Raw genomic sequence first — 14904 nt, forward strand, 5'->3', positions numbered from 1 at the left:
AAATGTATCTGATACGGATTAAATGATGACTACAAAATTGACTTGTGGTAAAGCTTGAATAGAAACGGTCACACCACGTGTTACACGGATTTGTCCTTCGACTCTAGAGGATATACAAGACGAAAAGTAATATAAAAGAGCAGTTATACAAAAAGTTAGGTAAAACCTCAATATATGAAAAGCAACAAAATTGGGAATAAAAATCAATTTTAATTAAAAATAATTTATATTTTGTCCAGCTATAGAAAAGACAGTTAAGATTTGATTTCACGTATAGTGCCTATATAGATTTGATTTGTCCTCCCTCTATTCCTATATCCCATAGTACCGCTGAGGCTCGGGAATACATCTCGCTAAAGACAGAAGAGTGTAAGTCGTTGAGAAGAAAAGACGCAACCCGCTAGTGACCGAGGCATTCATATTGAATTCGTTTCGTTCGTTGTTTCGTAAAGTAGTGCAAATCATGGTAATTAGCGGTAAGTTCTTCACCTAGTTTTACCTCAACCTTTAAATTGTTGTTGATTGTTTATTGCAACCATTTAAATTTTGATAATTATTTGCACCTATGAGTAAAAGTTCATTTATCTTACCAGAGCTTTCGAAGGAATAGTTCCTGTTAATTTAATTACTATTAATTCGTAATAGTACATTATTTGTTGAATCCCCACAGTGCCTCTAATATTTGCTTAAATGTATTCGTCTCAACAAGACTCATCAGAACGACTGGTGTAGAAGCCCAGAACGTGAAAAAAATTTTTTTCCGCCATAGTAAGTAATGATAACATAATTTCATACAGACGCTACAGGCTTCATCTGAGAATAAACCCAAAAACTTGGAAAACAGTAGATTTCTAAGTGTTCGAAACCAAATTCAGATTAATACCTAAATCTGTGACTTCTACGATTTTCAACGCAAACAGACGGTGAGTTGGACCGACATGGAGTATCTAAAATTGCATTCCACGACATAACGATTACATTTTGTCATTTAGATTTCCAATTCGCGTCACACAATATTTAAAAAAAATTTAAACAAGTGGAAGTGGAAACATTAAATATACACCTATCTTTAATATTGAAGTAGATGAACGATGCGGCGCCAAGATTAAGAATGTCGTTGTTACTGTTACCATAGACAAACTAAAATTAAGTAATATAAAGAAAAAAGGCGAATGGACGAACCACAAAACTCTGCAGATAATCGGAGATAGAACGAACCAGAATGAGAATCTTCTTTTCTTACGGTGCTCTTGCTTTACCGATTAGTGTTTTGTGCTTTTCTTTATAATGAAGTATTCATGTCTATTTAGGCTCTTATGTTTGTTAACCACAAGCATTTTGACGTGACAACGTCTTAAATTAGGTTGTGGCTCGGAGTCATTTAAGAAAAAGTGTAACGCCCGCTCACGTCTGTTACAGTGAGTCACCGAACGAGAGAGAGGCCCGCCGGACCGGCGAATGCCTTGCGTCTCTCTCCCACTCAAACATGATCGGTCCGCTGCGCGCGGCACTAGAGAATTAGGCGCGTTGAATCGCTAAAGTTGAAAATCGTTGAAAGTATCGTCAGCTGTGTCTGTAGTGAAAATGTGGAGTGCTTAGTGCTTAGATTCGTCATTTACAACAACTACAACAATAAAGGTAAATAATTGTACACTAATATTTCATTATCGTAAACTATGATTGATTGATTAATTGTTAGATTGACACAAAAGTTGAGAAACTGAGTTTATAGGTTATGTCATACTATTGACAAATGTTGATAGTGTTATTAGTTTAAATCACTCTGCAATCAATCGTAATTCAGTCAATTGAGAAGAAACAGCGCGTTTCAACTGCAAACAACTATTGTGCAATTTAATAATATTCATATCAACAAATATTCTACCGAGAAAAAGACGTTGTCACGTAAAATCTTCGCCCGTAAAACCGACTTTACAGGCAACCGATTTTTTATTTTTACTTCAACCTTTTCTCCCATTATGAGCCATAGAAAATTATAATTTTCTGCTTTAGAAATATGCCCTAGATAACTTGTTTTCCGGTATTGAACAATGTTTAAGAGTTCTGTGTTAGTTCCCTTTAATTGCAGCGAAGATTCTATACTGGCGTTGTATTTTACTTTTCTCTATAGTGAAATGCTGATTCGAGCGTCACGGAACTAGCGCCACAAGATGGTGCCATCACGAGTAGCGTCATAGAATAGTGGATATTCACGATCGATTCACTGCTCATATGTGTACTCTAGCCGTCATATGTGTACTCTAAGTAGGGTTAAATTAAAAACTACATGAAAACCAACTAACAAACTATGGACATTAAATTAAATATTTAAAAAATTTAAGTATCATCATCAGTGGTGCTACAGCTCTAGTTGAGCCTTGACCTTCCCCAGTCTATTTCGCCAGTCGTTTCTGTTCATCGCCAACCGTTGCCAATTTGCCGCGCCGATTTTCCTTGCGTCCTCGTCCACACCGTCCCTCCATCTCAGTCGTGGTCTGCCTCTACTCCTATTTCCCACTGGGACCGATAATAGAGTTCGTCTGAGTTCGTAATTTTCATTTGCTCTTGACACATGTCCAGCTCATCTAAGCCTACCTATTTTTATGAAGGATATTACATCTCTACCATTTACTATTTTTTATACTTCTCGTACAATTCGAAATTATATCGCCTTCTCCAAATACCATTCTCACAGAATGCGCCCATTATTCTTCTTAGTATCTTCCTTTCGAAGACGAGCAGAAGATTTGCGTCTGTTTTGGAGATGGTCCATGTTTCTGAGCCATATGTCAGCACTGGTAGGATGAGTGTTCTATATATTATTAGTTTGGTTTTCTGGCTTAAATTTCTGTTTTTTAGCTGCTTGCTTAGTCCAAAATAACATTTGTTTGCTAGCAGTACCCTCCGTTTTACTTCTTCAGATGTGTCATTATCGTTTGTTATGAGAGAACCCAAATATGTAAACTTATTTACTACCTCAAAATTATATTGGTCTATACTGAAGTTTTCTTCAGCGTTTCTAGCTCTATCTCTGTTATTTGGAATAGATGCTAACATTTTGGTTTTTTCCTCGTTTATTTTAAGGCCCATATTTTGTGCGGCTGTCAAGAAGGTGGAAGTCATCTCTTTAAGTCCTCGTGTAGTACGTGCGATCAAATCCAGATCGTCAGCGTAAGCCATAATCTGTGTTGATTTATTAAAGATTGTTCCCCTATTGTGTAACTCGGCATCTCTTATGGTCTTTTCTAACGCTATATTAAAGAGAAGGCACGCCAGCGCGTCTCCCTGCCTTAACCCTGCATATGTTTCAAACGCTTGTGACATATCGCCTTGTATTTGTACTCTGCAGATAACTTTACTCATAGTTGTTTTTACGAGCCTTATTAATTTATGGGGAATGTTTAATGGGGAAAAAAATTTAAGTATATCTGTCAATAAAAGATAGTAAAACAAACAGAAAAATGAAAGAGCGATACTAAAACCAGACCAGACGAATGCGAAGACAAAAAATAGAAAGTAATAGGTAGCATATTCGTCTGAATACAGTTGACTTATATGTCTATGCGATGAACAAAACGAAAAATTAGACCAACTAAGTAAAAATATTAAAACTCTTGATCTTAACCGTTCTATCAGTTAAAATTTCATAATAAATATATCAAATCTTACAAAATAAAATTTAAACTTGTTTATTCATACTTAGCAGCAATATCAATAACGAGCAAGTAGCAGTTGTCGAAAAATTAGTGAAAATATAAACAAAAATGTACTCACATTGGTGCTGAGTTGTGACGTTAGCGTGTGCACTTTTTCTTGAGCCTCCGTCAATTCCCTTCTCAATTTTCTTATTTCATGCGCTTGCTTTTCTTCCGCTGAAGAATATAAGCTCGAAGCTGTCGACACCAAACTTATGGAAGATCCATGCACTGAAACAATATAACAGTATTTTATATTATGTGATTAAGAAGGCGCCTTTTATAGTTCTGAATGTTTAGAATAGTTTATCATTTAGAAATGATACTAAATAAGGAGTTTTTAAGAAGAAAAGAAAACAGTAGAGTAGTGAACAGTCTAATAATTAACTAATGGTCTTCAAAAATTATCGCAAATGTGAGGACTCAACTTAAAAACCTCAAAATACATAGAAACGTTATCTCTTTAACGACCAAACAGTTACAAATGTTTACATTTTTGTTACAGACTGCTACCACTTTAATTTTTTTGTGCATATTGAAACGCTTGCTTACATCGTACTGTTGTCTGGAACAACTTGTAATTTTATATGGTCCATCAGACCTATAGTGTAGTGAAACATATCAAGGAAATAATTAAATAAATAAATAAAAAAATTATGATTAATAATATATATAATTACCGTCGTCGTTCTTTGGCATGCTGTGTCTGGGAGTACTAGAGTGAGTAGGAGACAACGGAAAAGTTCTAGCACTACCAGGAGCTGGACTCGTAGGTTGTGACCAATGGCTAAGACTCCCGATCGGTAAGCAGTAGTAAGGCTCGGTCTCAGGCTCCGTATTTCTGTGCAACATCGAAGGGTACAATTTTTCTGATTTTGTCGATCTGTAAATAAACGCAAGCATAAGGATACTGTGAAGGTTAGCAAGAGCACGCTGCGTTAAGGCTTTGATCAGTGATTTGAAGAGCGTATTAGTTTGCAAAGTGTTATTGTTCAAAAAATAATACAAGAAACTTAAAAATTGGTAACTTTATATCGTTAGCAGACAATTTTTTATTATAAGAGAAATTTATGGAAATTTGTGCAGTAGTAGACAACATAACAACCTCCATTATATTACTGGAATAAAAGTATTTACAACAAGGTCTGATTTCAGCATAAATCTACAGTCAAAATGAAGATCATGTTAATCTCCTTGACAGATTTTTGTTTTCCTATTAGACACACGTTATAGTGTGTCATAGTTGTAAATTTATTTTATGATGAGAGGGAGAACCAGTCCCCAATACATACGGAAACAGGACCACCTATACTAGTGGCAGAAATAAGAGCAGCCATAATATCATTAAAAGAACGGAGAGTTCCAGGACCAGACGGAGTCCAGTATGAATTTCTTAAACTTCTTGATGATGAATCTTTAAGAATATTTCAACACCGAAAATGATGGATGTTTGGATTTGGGCTAACAAAAACCCAAATAGATGATAAAGACCGGCGTATAATACAAAATTTATACTGAAACCAAGCAACCACAATAACAACAAATCTTGGAGATGAACCGACGGAAGCGATCCAAATTCTGCGAGGCGTTAGACAAGGATGTATACTTTCTTCTTCTTCTTCTTCTGGTTCCTATCCGTTTCGGATGTTGGAAATCATATTGGCAATCATGACCTTGCTCGCTGCGGCTCGAAACAGCTCCGTTGAGGTTTTCTTAAACCATGTTCTTAAATTCCGCAGCCATGATTTTCTCCTTCTACCGGGTCCTCGCTTACCTTTGACTTTACCTTGCAATATAGACTGCAGCAGGGAGTAACGGTGCTGATTTCTCATAACGTGTCCCAGATATTGCAACTTTATGCGTTTGATCGTAAACACTATCTCTGGTTCCTTCTTCATTTTTTCTAGAACTTCCTTGTTCGTGATCCTTGCTGTCCATGATATTCTCAGCATTCTTTTATAAAGCCACATCTCAAATGCTTCAAGTTTTTTAATAGTGGTGTCTGTAAGCGTCCATGCCTCCGTCCCGTACAACAACACAGAGAAAACATAGCATCTCAAATGTCTCATTTTTGTATCTAGGGATATGTTGTGACTTTTGAAGATGGCGCTCATTTTGTTAAAGACCGTTCTTACCTTTCCTATGCGGCACTTTATTTCCTGTACATTGCTCCACTGTTCGTTTATAATAGTTCCCAGGTAGCAATACTGTTTTACTCGCTCTATCTGCGTCCCATTAATGTATAGATAAGTTGCTGATAATCACTTGTTTCGTTTTGTAGGTATTAATGTTTAGTCCGTACTGTTGACTGTACTCGTTTATTCTGTCCATTAGCCTCTGAAGTCCCTCTAAACTATCTGCTATCACCATGGTGTCGTCGGCATATCTAACATTGTTTACTCTTTCACCATTTAGAAGGATGCCTTCGTCTATTCCGTAAAGAGTCTCGTTAAAAATTTTCTCTGAGTACATATTAAATATCAACGGCGATAGGATACATCCCTGTCTAACTCCACGTAGTATTTTTATGTGATCTGTTTCTTCTCCGTTAATTTTCATGTATGCGGTGTGATTCCAGTATAGTTCTGAAATTATTCTGAGGTCTTTGTCATCCAGGTCTGCTTCTTTTAAAATGTTTATCATCTTTTGATGTTAAACTCTGTCAAATGCTTTTTCATAGTCGATCAAGCACGCATATACGTCGCAGTTAACGTCCCTGCATCTTTGAATCAGTACCTGTACTCCGAAAAGTGCCTCTCTGGTACCCACTGCGTTAATGAAGCCGAACTGTTTGTCCGATATTTGTTCCTCGCACTTCTTATAAATTCTTCCATGGATGACTCTAAGAAACAGTTTCAACATGTGGCTCATTAGGCTGATTCTTCGATATTCTTCGCACTTTTTAGCCCCCTGTTTTTTAGGTATCGCTATGAATTCTGATTCTAGCCATTTATCAGGGATGATTCCTGTATTGTATATTTTATTGAAGACAGCCGTGATCCAATTTATTCCTTCTTCGTCCAAGAATTTTAAAAAGTCAGCTTCGATATTATCAGGCCCTACAGCTTTCCTGCTTTTCATCCGTTTTATTGCTTCTTCTACTTTGGATTTAAGTATGTCCGGGCCCGTCATCCTCTCTGAAAATGGATGCCTATAATCCGTTCTTTGATCTTGAAAAAGTGTCTCCAAATATATTCTCCATTTGTCTTTCATCTCTTGGGTGTCAATGATTAATTTTCCATTGGTGTCTATGAGTTTCATTTGTGTTCGCTTTTTAAAAGTACCCGTTATTTCTTTTACCTTTTTGTGTACATTAAAATTGTCATGCTTGGCTTGTAGTCTTTCTATTTCTTTACATTTCTCTACAGCTTCTTTTTCTTTAGCTTCTCTTATTTTTCTTCTGATGTAAGCCTGCATTTTTTTATATTCATCTTTATTTCCTTTAATTAACCTTCTGCGTTCCATTAAGTGAAGGATTTCTGGAGTCATCCAAGATTTCCTCTTTGTTTCTTTGTTTGGTTTTAACAGATCTTGTTTAGTTTTCTTAATTATTTCTTCGAATTGATTTATTTTTCGTTGGATGATATTTTCTTCTTTTAGTTGTTTAACTTGGTTGTTAATATATTCCCCCACTTGCTTTTTAACTTTCGGATGTTGCAGGGCTGTCATGTCGTAGTTAGGTCTAGACTTTTTCTTTATTGTCTTCAGTTTCACATCCATGACTCCCACAAAAGGTATGTGGTCAGATTCAATGTCCGCTCCTGGATATGTTTTGACAGATTTAAAACTGTTTCTGAATCTTCTATTTACCAATATATAATCTATCTGGTTTCTAATTATGTTATGGGGTTTATCTGCTGGTGCCTTTCATGTATACAATCTCCTCGGTGGTAGTTTATAAAATGTGTTTAGAACCACTAGCTTGTTATCTTCTGCGAATATTTCTAGTCTGTCACCTCTTTCGTTTCTTTTTCCTAACCCAAAAGGTCCGATTAGAGACGTATATGTATACTTTAACCTATATTATTCAACCTATATTCAGAGGAAATATTTAGCGAAGCCTTGGAAAATTGTGAACATGGAATCCTTTTAAATGGAGAATGACTAAACAACATCCACTATGCAGATGACACCGTTATTTTTGCAGACAGTTTAAACAGTTTACAGCAACTAATAAACAAAGTAAATGAAGTAAGTGAAAGATTTGGACTACAAGTAAACATATCAAAAACTAAATTTATGGTTATCAGCCAAAATAAAATTAGAGACGTCCAGACTGCTTATCAAGAATATACCAGTGGACCGAGTAAAACAGTTTACTTATCTTGGAACAATAGTAAACGAACAATGGGATCACTTACAAGAAGTAAAATGTAGAATAGAGAAGGCTAGGAGTGCATTCAACAACATGACCAAACTTGTTACAAGCCACAACCTTAATCTGGAGATAAAAGTAAAGCTCCTACGATGTTAAAACTTCTCGATATTATACTACGGAGTTGAATCCTGGACACTAACTGAAGCGATCGAGAAAAAACTTGAAGCCTTCGAGATGTCTCTATACAAAAGAATCCTGAGGATATCATGGACGGACAAGATAACCAACGAGACTTTACAACGAAAAATGGGGAAAGAAAGAGAAGTGATGTATACAATTAAAAGGAGAAAGTCACCAAAAGAAGAAGTGGTGGATTTACAGTGCACTCTAGCGGTACAGCTTGGACTGTGAGTCTAAGCTCTTCAATGCTTCGGAGAAATACTCTTCTCCGAAACAACGCGTTCCAATGGTTAATACAGAACTGTTCTACGGATATATAGAACGACAGAAAGGGTGTCAATGTTGAATAAGAATGGAGACACCACACACTGTGTATCTTCTCTTCTTTTGATCTAGATCTACTTTCCCATCTGTCCAGATTGTCATTGATTGTCATTGTCGTGTTTTAGTTCTTCTACCAGTTTTTCCTGATGTTGATACGTGTGGTAAAATTTATGTGTGGTTTAGCAATGAAGTCTTCCTCAGTGGAATCACTACAAATAAACCGAGAAATAGTTAGTTGCAACTTACTAAATTTTGCCATCGTTATTCGGGGAAAAATATCACCAATAGAAGAAATACAAATGAGTGATTTTTAACTGTCCAATCAATCAGCGATCAGACTTCCAGTCGGCTTTAATAAAGGTTAAATATACGTTACTGGTTATCATTTTAAGTTATAACATAATTTTATTCCCAAGAGTCAATACTCTGCTAACGATATAATTGATGGCAATTATATCAAATTTCTCATGGCCAAAAACTCAATTTATTTTTGTTAAAAAAACCATCAAAAACCAAATTAAAATTAAAACTAAAAACCAAACAATAGTACAATCAAAACCAAAAAGCGAAAACACGTCTGACTAAAAAAACAATAATAATGTAAACAAACAGCTTTCGTGGTGGTGTGAATTGAGCGTGAACGCTTTAAATATCGTATCGGAAATTACATAATTTAATTCTTTGTCGTGTAGGCTGTGAGAAACAATCAAAGCGGACAAAACAAACAAATGCCAAGCGCTCAAGAAGGTGTTTAATTTCGATACAATACGACAACTCTTTGAGCTAAATGTTTACAATCGTTCGATAATACTCTTAGAGCATTCACAGTAGCATTAATATTGCGTGATTATTAAAAGTACTACAAGGAGTGTTTAAATAAAATTGTAGAGTAGTGCAAAATAAATATCGTTGTACGTCATAAGTAACGTAAATAACCTTTTAAATAAATATTACGAACAATAGGGCAGACTAACTCTCGTTTAAATTAGATATTTAGATAGTTAGTTTGAATTAAGTGTCCTAATGTTTTCTGGTAAGTATTTTTGGCCAAACAAAAAAAAATAGGTATTATATATCCAATAATAATTGGCTTTCTTCATTTTTACGACAATCTAACAAAGGCAAACAACTAAGGATGTTAAAAGTGTTCTTTACAAGCAGTAAATACTTATTTGAGGGATTTCTGCAATTGCTGTTCAATTATACAGGCTTGGCCACCAAGAAATTAGTTATTTCTTGGTGTTCCATGCCTATATACTGGAACAACAACCGCAGAAAAAATCTCAAACAAGTATAAATATATCTCTTGTTTGATATGTTTGGCAACACTGCAAACTTAACTTACTCACTGCTTTTTGAAGATAACTATTGCGCTTTTTGGCAGATATAACGAAAAATTATTGTAAAAAAGCACCGAACAAGAACGAAGAAACGTCGAAAGGGAGATAAAAACAACATTTGTTGTTTTGGAACAAATGGAACAACATTTGGAACAAGAAAGCTTTAAAAGCTTTCTTATTCTTGATGCTTTTTCGATACTTTGGTCACAGAATAATAAACAATCAGAATGCCCACTCTGCTTGAAAAAATAAGTACGCGCATCTCGTTCGCGCAGACGGAATCAGCCATGTTTTAAACGGAACCAGACAAATTAACCCGGTTTAATTTATTTACGGCAACTATAGACATAATATGCACCATTTTATTCGTACTTTTAGTTGAAGAATAGATTAAATTATTTCAAATGTACTAAATTATTAATCTCTAAAAATTCAAATTACACTTCTATCGTAGCTTGTCACAAATTTCTCAATTCGAGTCTATGTTTCTGTCTAAAACATGGCGTTCGCGTGCTGACAAACTTCAAAGGCGGCATCTGAGAGTGGGCATTCCCATTGTTATTTATTCTGTGCTTTGGTACTAAGCTTTTCCAAAGCTAACGATTTTTCTTATTACTAAGAGCTTTCGAGCTTTCTTGTTACTTTTTGCCAATGTTACCATGTTTTTCGATACGTTTTCTGTTTGCAACACGTGGCTTTGATGACACCAGTTGCGCGGGTTTTGACAATGTGCTATACCTAAACATTAAAAAATCGTTAAATGTGTCATACGCGTATAATTTATCAAGTTTTTTGGACGCTTTTAGTCACTTTTTTAAGTTTGTTTATGCAATTTAGTAGCATATTCGATGCCGTTGCTACTTTGAACATCTTTTGGCGATGAAAAATCGCGAATATTGTTAAAATTGTCAAAAACATCACATTATGCATGCCTTTTCGATACTTTTTCGACCATCCTGATGCTTTTAGTCCAGTTTCAACACTCACAATCCATTTTTATTGCATTTTAAATATTGCTGGCACGTCAAGGAATTCATACGTCAAAAAATTCATTTTAAATGGGTCATAAGGTAAAGTTAAGTAAATAAGAATGTGAGAAAGTTACAAAAATTTAAGTTAGAAAAAGTTAAGTAAACTGAATAGGAGCGAAAGAGTTGAATCAAAAAAGTATTGAACAAAGAAGAGCGTCTTAAAGGCTGGAAAAAGGACCCAAAACAACGAGAAAGTGGCACAGAATACTAAAAAGTGATAAAGAAGCGCCAAAAGCATGGAAAAGAAGAAAAAACATTAATTAAGAACTTCAAGAACTTCACTGTTTAGCATTTTCTTCATTTGTTCAACGTTTTGATGCTTTTAGTTGCTTTTTTACCAATTTTGATAACTTTTCGTTACGTTTTTTACGTTGTTCACTAATTGTCGGCCCTTTTTTTGTTTTTGACATGTGACATAAACAGCTTAAGTTATGGTTTCTATTAAATGCCTCAGAACACTTGGTATTTTACTCCCAATCGTCAATGGTCCAGGTTAAACTGAAGGTCACACGTTGTCAATAGAAAAAAATCCTTATAATCTTGACAAAACCTCCTGTAATGCCATCAAAATGAACGAAACTGCGGTACCGAATAGTAAAAAGTGATTAAAGAGTGTGAACAGCATGCAAAAGGTAGAAAATAGTCAAAAGCTTTAAAAGCACAAGAAACCGATTTTTTTTAAACTTTTCTTCAATTCTTCAATACATTTGAGGCTCTAAATTTCCTTGTTTTACCAATTTTGATAACTTTTCGTCACGTTTTTTACACTTTTTACTCATTTTCGGCACGTTTTTTAGTTTGTGACATGTGACATTGACAGCGCAATTTATGGTTAATGTTAAGTACTTCAGCACACTTGATTATTGATCCCTAATCGTCAATGAAAGTCATCGTCTACACAAAAAACGTTGCGATAGAGTACAAACCGACGAAAATGTGACAAGAGCGTTGCGACGTTACAACGTTCTATCTTCTTTTTATAATTTCTCCTATTGCTTTTCTTTGTATTTCACTTCTTATATAAAGCTTTTCTCTTCATTTTGTTTCTTTGACATTTGAGTTAATTTTCGTTCCAAGCCCTTTCATTTTAGTTTACATTTCATGCTGTAGTCTTTCCTTTCAAATTAAGCTCCCATTCGCTATTCACATATTAAGTTCATCATTTCAATTGTTCTAGCTGCTGTCCTATTTCTTAAACGTACTTCAAATAGTAATTTTCTAAAACCTCGAACTATTTATTGCCATTAGCGAGTATCAGACCTATTCTTCGAGTTCGAGTTTCTCTACCATACCGCTTAAAAATGATTGCCTTCGTGAAATTAGTTGTGTTCCAAATAAAATTTCAAAAGTTTAAAATCAATGAAAATATAGAACAACAAGAAGATTTTCCCAATTTATTGGGGCGAGAATTTTTCTAATTTTAGTTCACCTTTGGCTTTTCGGTTAATGTCTTTAGTGAGTGAGCACTAAAAACAATTGATATTTTTTATTATCTTTATTTTTTTAAGGCTTCTTTCTATCAGTAATTCCTATTCAAGTTTCAACTGCAATTTTTACCTTTTTGTGTCTTCTTTGGGCAAGGAAATTCTGTTCAGTGGTATTAGTTGCAACCGTTTGAGTTTGATAAGACGGTCTACTTGTAACGTGAACTAGGTCTCCTTGGCAAACGTGGATCTCATGTGCTCGTACGCCCAGAGTAATAAGCACTTAATTTTTTTTTATTAATTGCTGGGAAGAACCTCATGACAACTATAACAAGACAAAAATCCAGCTGCTCCGTTCCGCACCGGTGCCGACAATGTTACGATAAGGGGCTGCATCTGGGCACACCTCCATAAAACAGAGGCTACATGAAGCCGAAGTCCCTCCAAAATCCCAGATAAGCAGCCCTCTCAAAGTTGAATATCAGCGGAAAGTACTACTGAACAAATAGTTCCTTTGTTTATTAACTTGCATGAATTAATAACTTTAATTTTTCTGTTAAATAACAATAAATACATATCTGATTTCTTTTAACAGTGTTAATAAACAAATATGTGAATTTATTTTTGAATTTTATTGATTTATCTCGCTTAGACCCCTGTAAAGGTAATTTATTTTGGCACAGCATAGGACCTACGCCCGGCTAAGCTAACCACTAATCACAATAAGGGTCACAGTGTTTAAAAGTAATGAAAAAGCGTAAAAGCAACAAAAAAATGATATAATATAGTAAAAATGTGATAAAAAGAGCAAAAGCACCAGAAAAGCGCTGTAAAATGGCCAAAAGAATGAGGACATTAAAAAAGAGGGTCAAAAGCACCAAGAGCAACGAAAAAGCGACACAGAATAGTAAATAGCGATAAAAAAGCATCAAAACATAAAAGGGAATAATAAACAGTCTCAAAAGGGTTAAAAGCCTCATAAATTCACAATTTTGAAGCTTTTCTTCACTTTATTAACACTTTGACGCTTTTAGTTATTTCTTTTATCAATTTTGATAATTTTTCGTCACGTTTTTTTACGCTATTCACTCTTTTTCGGCACTTTTTTTGGTTTGTAACATGTGCCATTGACAGCGCAAGCTATAACTCTTGTCAAATACTTCAGCATACTGTATTTTTATCAATGAAGTCAAAGTCATACTTTCTCAACAGAAAAATCGTTGTAATAGAAGAAAATGTGTAAAGACCGTATAAAAGCCATTAAACAGTGTCAAAAGCAGTAAAAAATTACGAACAGAAGCAACAATGATCAAAACGATCCAAACGCTTAGGAAAAGCGACATAAAAGGGCAAAATGTATGGAAACGTTGAGAAAGAGAGTCAATGGCTTAAAAGCATTAAATTTCCGACTTTAAAAGCCATTTTGATCTTAAGAAATCTGCTCATAAAATAATAAGTACCTCTAATTAATATTCAATACACACTAAAAATTTATAAACACGATAGTTTTTTTATAATTATTGTATTAAATCTTTCAAACTGTGAATACTATCACCGTCATAGTTACTGATGTAAGGATATTTATGAAAACATTTAGCTCAAACAGTGGAAGAAAAAAGTTTATTCGCAAAAAGGCCTTTATCCGCTTTAATACCTTGGAAAAGTCCTTTCTCTGAGGTAGCTGTATGTAAGAAACATTCGATGTTATAATTATCTAGTTAAGACAGTCAAAAAAGTGCAATACATATTATTATATTCAACTTGATGCCGTAAGTCCTATTAAACATTCGTATTATTAAATTAGGTGCATGCTGTATAACTGGTTGCATACATTAGGTACACAAGATGCATGATGTATAGTCGGTTGCCTACATTTGGAGGTCTTCATGTAGAACAACTACTATGTTTTGTTTTAAAATATACTGTTACTTGTACAACTAGTTTTACACATGATAAATATGCTGAAATATAGGAAGCGAAAATTTAATTAATATTTTTAATGAGATTATGCCGCCAATTTTGTTGTATTTTCACTTCAATTTTCAGTTTCTGTAATTGTAAAATCGTTTCTATTAGAACTGAAAAATATGAAACATAGGTATGTTAAAGATTTGAACTGGAGTTCAATAAAACACATTACCAAAAATACTTTTTTATGACATATAGGGGTCCTAGTTTTAATAACATATTGCTAAAAACTACCGAGGAATCCAGTGACTGTCTAGAAGTAAGTGTCTAGATTAAAAAGAAGAATTTGATGTGATTTTAACTACATTTTGCTAAACATAAATTAAGCTTTTAAAAATTTCTTTTGGTTTTTGGACAGTCTAAAAATTTAAATTTTATGATACAGCCGTATAATGTATAATAGGTTGCCTACATTTAGGGGCTAGGATACAGAAAATTACATTCGAGGATTTTGAAACAAAAACAACAATATAAAATACCAAATAGTTAACGTCTTTATAGAAATAACTATATGTGAAGAAAGCTTCGATTTTAAATAAAAATTAATATATTGGAGGAGGGGTACTGTAAAAATATACAAACAGAACTGGATGAAAAACAAGAGACTATGAAACGAAATTAGTA

The 14904-nt window shown here is 34.4% G+C and overlaps 1 protein-coding gene across 8 annotated transcripts in view; it reads right to left on the reverse strand.

Moving 5' to 3' along the window:
• sick (sickie) overlaps nt 1-14904 on the reverse strand; it is a 677587-nt gene that overhangs the window by 112067 nt on the left and 550616 nt on the right. For 6 of the 8 annotated variants that reach the window (XM_072530832.1, XM_072530829.1, XM_072530831.1 and 3 more), the window contains 3 exons: nt 13967-13993; nt 4376-4578; nt 3775-3926 (listed from right to left, as the gene is read on the reverse strand). In XM_072530832.1, coding sequence (XP_072386933.1) covers nt 3775-3926; nt 4376-4578; nt 13967-13993 — 382 coding nt within the window. The remainder of the gene's footprint in view (nt 1-3774; nt 3927-4375; nt 4579-13966; nt 13994-14904) is intronic. The other 2 variants (XM_072530834.1, XM_072530833.1) reach the window with 1 other exon arrangement.

This window comes from Diabrotica undecimpunctata, chromosome 4, assembly GCF_040954645.1.
Source record: "Diabrotica undecimpunctata isolate CICGRU chromosome 4, icDiaUnde3, whole genome shotgun sequence".
NCBI classification, from domain to species: Eukaryota; Metazoa; Arthropoda; class Insecta; order Coleoptera; family Chrysomelidae; genus Diabrotica; species Diabrotica undecimpunctata.